General features: G+C 36.8%; 1 protein-coding gene across 1 annotated transcript; it reads left to right on the forward strand.

The window, feature by feature from the left end:
* Positions 1-2098: 2098 nt before the first annotated feature.
* On the forward strand, positions 2099-4709 carry LOC120202594 (protein KINESIN LIGHT CHAIN-RELATED 1-like). The gene is made up of 3 exons (XM_039202999.1): positions 2099-2746; positions 3205-4113; positions 4262-4709. The coding sequence occupies exons 1-3, from the start codon at positions 2136-2138 to the stop codon at positions 4488-4490; spliced, it is 1749 nt and encodes a 582-aa protein (XP_039058930.1). The 5' UTR covers positions 2099-2135; the 3' UTR covers positions 4491-4709.
* Positions 4710-4909: the final 200 nt, after the last annotated feature.

A 4909-nucleotide genomic window follows, 5' to 3' on the forward strand; every position in this document is an offset into this window, starting at 1 on the left:
TTATTGTGTAATTATCTTTTAAAAATCTGGTTAGAAGCGTAGGTGCATCGGTACACTGTGTGTAAGATTCAAATATTTCGACTGTTATAAGACCTAGTGCATCGATACACTAATTACATTTGATGTTTCAAAAGAGTCAGGAGTGCATCGATGCATGGTCTGTGCATTGGTACATAAAATACATTCGATGTTTCAATAAAATCAGGAGTGCATCGATGCATGGTTGTGCATCGGTACACAAAATGCATTCGAATTAGGGTGTGCATCGATACACCAAATAGTGCATCAGTACATCCCTTTATAAAATTGATTTTTGGCTCGATTTTGGTTTGAAATACTTTGCAAAATTGTTTCAAAAATATTTTAAGTTTGAAACACAATTTTTACACTTTAGTAAGGTTTGAAATTGATCTTTGAAAAACTTGGAGTAATATTTTGATATTCGAATATACTTTAAAAATGATTATAAAATCTTAAAATTCATTTATACTTAATTTGTTATATCAAAACATCAAAATATTTTCAACAATAACTTTTATAACATTAAACACTTAAATTAATCGAAAAATAGTTTAGGCACTTAAAAAAAAAATAGAGCTTAAGCAGATATTTTTATACTAAGCCTTCAAATAATTAGAGAATGATTCCAGGGCCAAACATTAAGGGCGAAACTAGTGTCGTGGTATCATAGTACCCTCCCACGGTACTGACGGCGTTCGATTCCCTGGATGCGTACTTTTGTTTTTCAGATTTATTTATTTATTCATTCTATTTAATGAGCTTACTGTATTTTATAATATAAAATAAAATTTTCATTTTTCAAATGTCCTCTCAAGTCCAATGAATTGGGCATCTTGAGTTAGTCCGTACATCTTAATAATGTAAACGTGAAAATAAAGCCAATCAAACAAAAGGAATCCAAAAAATAAGAGATACTCCATCATCTACGTACATAAAAATTACAATAAAAAATATTATAAACTTTTATTATTTTTTAGATTAAATATAATAATATTTTAGATTAAAGATCATAGGTTATCGAACAAGATAACTACCCATTTGAAGGTGAGTGAGACTTACCTATATGCATCCTCACTTGCCGACCACAAACAATCATCGTCCTAGCTTTTGGAGGTCCATTATGGACCCTCTCAGCAAATGATTTTGCTTTAACTCTGGGAAACCATGTGCTCTGTTTCTAAAACATAATTTCAACGTCGAATTCTATTTTTTAAAAACCGAGTTTAAATTGAGGTAAACATTTTATAATAGGAGAATAATTTTATTTGGGACGTCCTTGTGTTTACTAAAATGTGATATTTGGTTCTTAATAATAAGTTGATGTCTTGTGTTCTTTTTCTGGCAATCGCTGGCAATATATATTTCCAGCTACATGGTCTTCCATTTGGCATAGAATATGATTTTTTTTTTAATAATCTTGGAGTTTTAAAAAATTAAGAGATAACAACATTCTCTTTTATTACTTAAATTACTTAATAAGTTCATAAATTCTAGATAAAATATCAGTTTGACTATTGAATTTGATTGAAATCTCTACATCACGAGTCACTTTTTTTTATTAATTGTCGATTGTTGAACTCCAAAATTTCTTATTCACTATTTTTTATCTCTTAAATACAAATTTAACGTCCATTTCATTGAAAAGTTCATCGTATTCGACCTCCTTTAAAATTAAACGTTATAATAAACTTATGACTAATATTCCTTTAAAATTAATCACATTAAAAGTCGAAGTCTATATTATGATCAAATGATATAATCTTTTCATAATATTATTTTATAAATTTTGAATATTTAAATAAACAATAGTGTTGTAAGGTTAGGATGGAGGCAAAGTCAAGTGTAGGTTAGAAAAGTGTATTTAATCGCCCGTCCAGTACTTAAAGTTACTTTATTACAATTTACTGTTTTGTCCCGGCGTTAAAGTAAACTAATAATCTCACCACTGACCTTCTTCTCACGAGACTGGTGGCTTGTTCTAATCTTAATATAATATTTTTTTTAATTTCAATTCTCTCCTTTATCAAATCAGCCAAGTGTTCTTTCATCTCCCAAATCAATTTCTCTTTAAGAGAATTGCATTTCCAATTTGAGTGTTTTTTTTTGATCCAATCATGCCGGACCTCAAATCTCCACCCGACGCTCCTCCGCTGCGGATTACGGTGTCGGAGCCGCCGTCTCAGAATCCACTTCGGACACCGAACAAAAAGATTCCGTCGCCTTCGCCTTCCCGATCCAAGGCTTCCCCCGCCCGCTCCGCCAAGAAACCTCCTCCCGACTCACCCAACCCGGACGATTCCTCGCTCGATAATCCGGATCTAGGCCCCTTTTTGCTCAAATTGGCCCGTGATACCATCGCTTCCGGTGAGGGTCCCACTAAAGCTTTGGACTATGCGATTCGAGCGGCGAAGTCGTTCGAGAGATGCGCCGTGGAAGGTGAGCCCAGTTTGGATCTGGCGATGAGCTTGCACGTGCTGGCGGCGATTTATTGCAGCTTGGGGAGGTTCGATGAGGCGGTTCCGGTCCTGGAGCGGGCGATTCAAGTGCCCGATTTGGAAAGGGGCCCGGATCACGCGTTGGCTGCTTTTTCGGGACATATGCAGCTGGGGGATACGTACTCGATGCTGGGGCAAGTGGAGAAGTCAATTGGGTGCTATGAAGAAGGGCTAAAGATTCAGATCCAGGCTTTGGGTGAGACCGACGCTAGAGTTTGCGAAACTTGCAGGTTTATCTTACTATCTCTTTTCAATTATTTATAATTGCCAAGATTTAATAGGATATTTGAGATCTTTTTTGTGTTTGTGTTGAATCGTTAAGGCGCTGATTATGTACTTTTTGGGGAGACTCAAAAGATAGGATATAATTAGCAGGCACTGATTCAATAATACATATATATATATGATATGATGAACTTAAAACCATGTAGCAAGTTGCAAGCTGTTTGCTTCTTTCGCGGTTCTTCTTAGTATTACATGGGTTTATTGTCAGTGTAATTAATCGATGGATTATGGGTTTTAACTTTAAAAGCAGGGATGTTTTTGAAGGTTTAGTACTAGTTGGATTTTACTTATTTTTCCTTGCAGACATTGTTGGTGTTCTGTTCCCGGATTTTCCGTGTTGGTTGATTGTGTTTTTGCTTTAATTTGTTTTGAGTTTTTGTTCGTGATTAATGGAAAATGATAGGTACTTGGCTGAGGCCCATGTTCAAGCAATGCAGTTCGATAAAGCTGAAGAATTGTGCAAGAAGACCCTGGAAATACATCACGCCCACAGTGAACCAGCATCACTCGAAGAGGCAGCCGACCGCAGGTTGATGGCACTTGTATGCGAGGCTAAGGGAGATTACGAAGTGGCCCTTGAGCACCTTGTCCTAGCCAGCATGGCAATGATTGCCAATGGACAGGAGAATGAAGTAGCTGCTATTGATGTCAGCATTGGCAATATTTACATGTCTTTGTGTCGCTTTGATGAGGCCGTCTTCTCCTACCAGAAGGCACTAACAGTGTTCAAATCATCCAAGGGGGACAACCACCCTCAAGTTGCCTCTGTCTTTGTACGACTTGCGGATCTATACCACAGGACTGGAAAGCTCCGAGAATCAAAATCCTATTGCGAAAATGCCTTGAGGATATTTTCAAAACCCTTGCCGGGAACCACAGCAGAAGAGATATCTGGTGGGTTAACCGAAATTTCAGCCATATATGAATCGGTAGATGAGCCCGAGGAGGCATTGAAGCTCTTGCAGAAAGCAATGAAGTTGTTGGAAGACAAACCTGGGCAGCAAAGCACCATTGCAGGAATTGAAGCACGGATGGGGGTGATGTTTTACATTCTTGGTAGGTATGAGGAGGCATGGAAATCTTTTGATAGTGCAGTGGCAAAGCTCAGAGCAAGTGGGGAGAGGAAGTCGGCCTTCTTTGGAGTCGTGTTGAACCAGATGGGCTTGGCTTGTGTCCAGTTATTCAGGATAGACGAGGCTGGTGAGTTGTTCGAAGAAGCAAGGACGATACTTGAGCAGGAATGTGGGCCATGTCATCAAGATACTCTGGGAGTATATAGCAATCTTGCAGCAACTTATGATGCTATGGGAAGGTAACTAATATTTTAAACCACCATGCACTAATTCCAATCAACCTTAAAGCTTATGATCCATTTTAGTTCTCTCGTGTGTCGACTTTGATATGCTTTTATACTGTTTAAATCAAGAATTCAATTACTCATCTTCTGGTATAAAAATCAGGGTTGAAGATGCAATTGAGATATTGGAGTATGTACTAAAATTAAGAGAAGAAAAACTCGGAATTGCAAATCCGGATTTCGAAGATGAGAAGAACAGGCTGGCTGAGCTCCTGAAAGAAGCAGGCAGGACTCGCAACCGAAAAGCAAAATCACTGGAAAATCTCATAGATCCGAACTCGAAGAAAGCGGCTAAGAAAGAGGGGACGAAAAAATGGGGATTCAGAATTTGAAGGCATTATTTCCCAGGTCGTATTTACAACATATATTCACATTTTGTGTCATGGAAGATCATGTATAGTGTTACAAGTTGTAATTTTCTTGAGCTTTCCTGTTTTTGGAGCTTTAAGATCTCATATTTTTTTTAACCATTTTACTATTGTTATTTGTGTTATTGAATGACTGATTTGCTATTGAAATTTGGAAAGAAGAATGTTCATTTGAGTGAATAATTTCATCATGATGTTTCTATTTCTTTCTGTCTATCGAATTGACAAATCTAAAAATATTTTTGAGGATCGATACATATATGTAATATTTAGTATATAGTGGTCACAAACAAAATTTTAGAATAGATACCATTAGTATTGAGATCAATTGATCGCACTTGTGTCCATCGTATGTCTGATCATAAATATAAATTAATATTATA

The sequence above is a fragment of the Hibiscus syriacus genome, unplaced genomic scaffold (assembly GCF_006381635.1).
Source record: "Hibiscus syriacus cultivar Baekdansim isolate YM2019G1 unplaced genomic scaffold, ASM638163v2 tig00008957_pilon, whole genome shotgun sequence".
In the NCBI taxonomy this organism is placed as follows: domain Eukaryota; kingdom Viridiplantae; phylum Streptophyta; class Magnoliopsida; order Malvales; family Malvaceae; genus Hibiscus; species Hibiscus syriacus.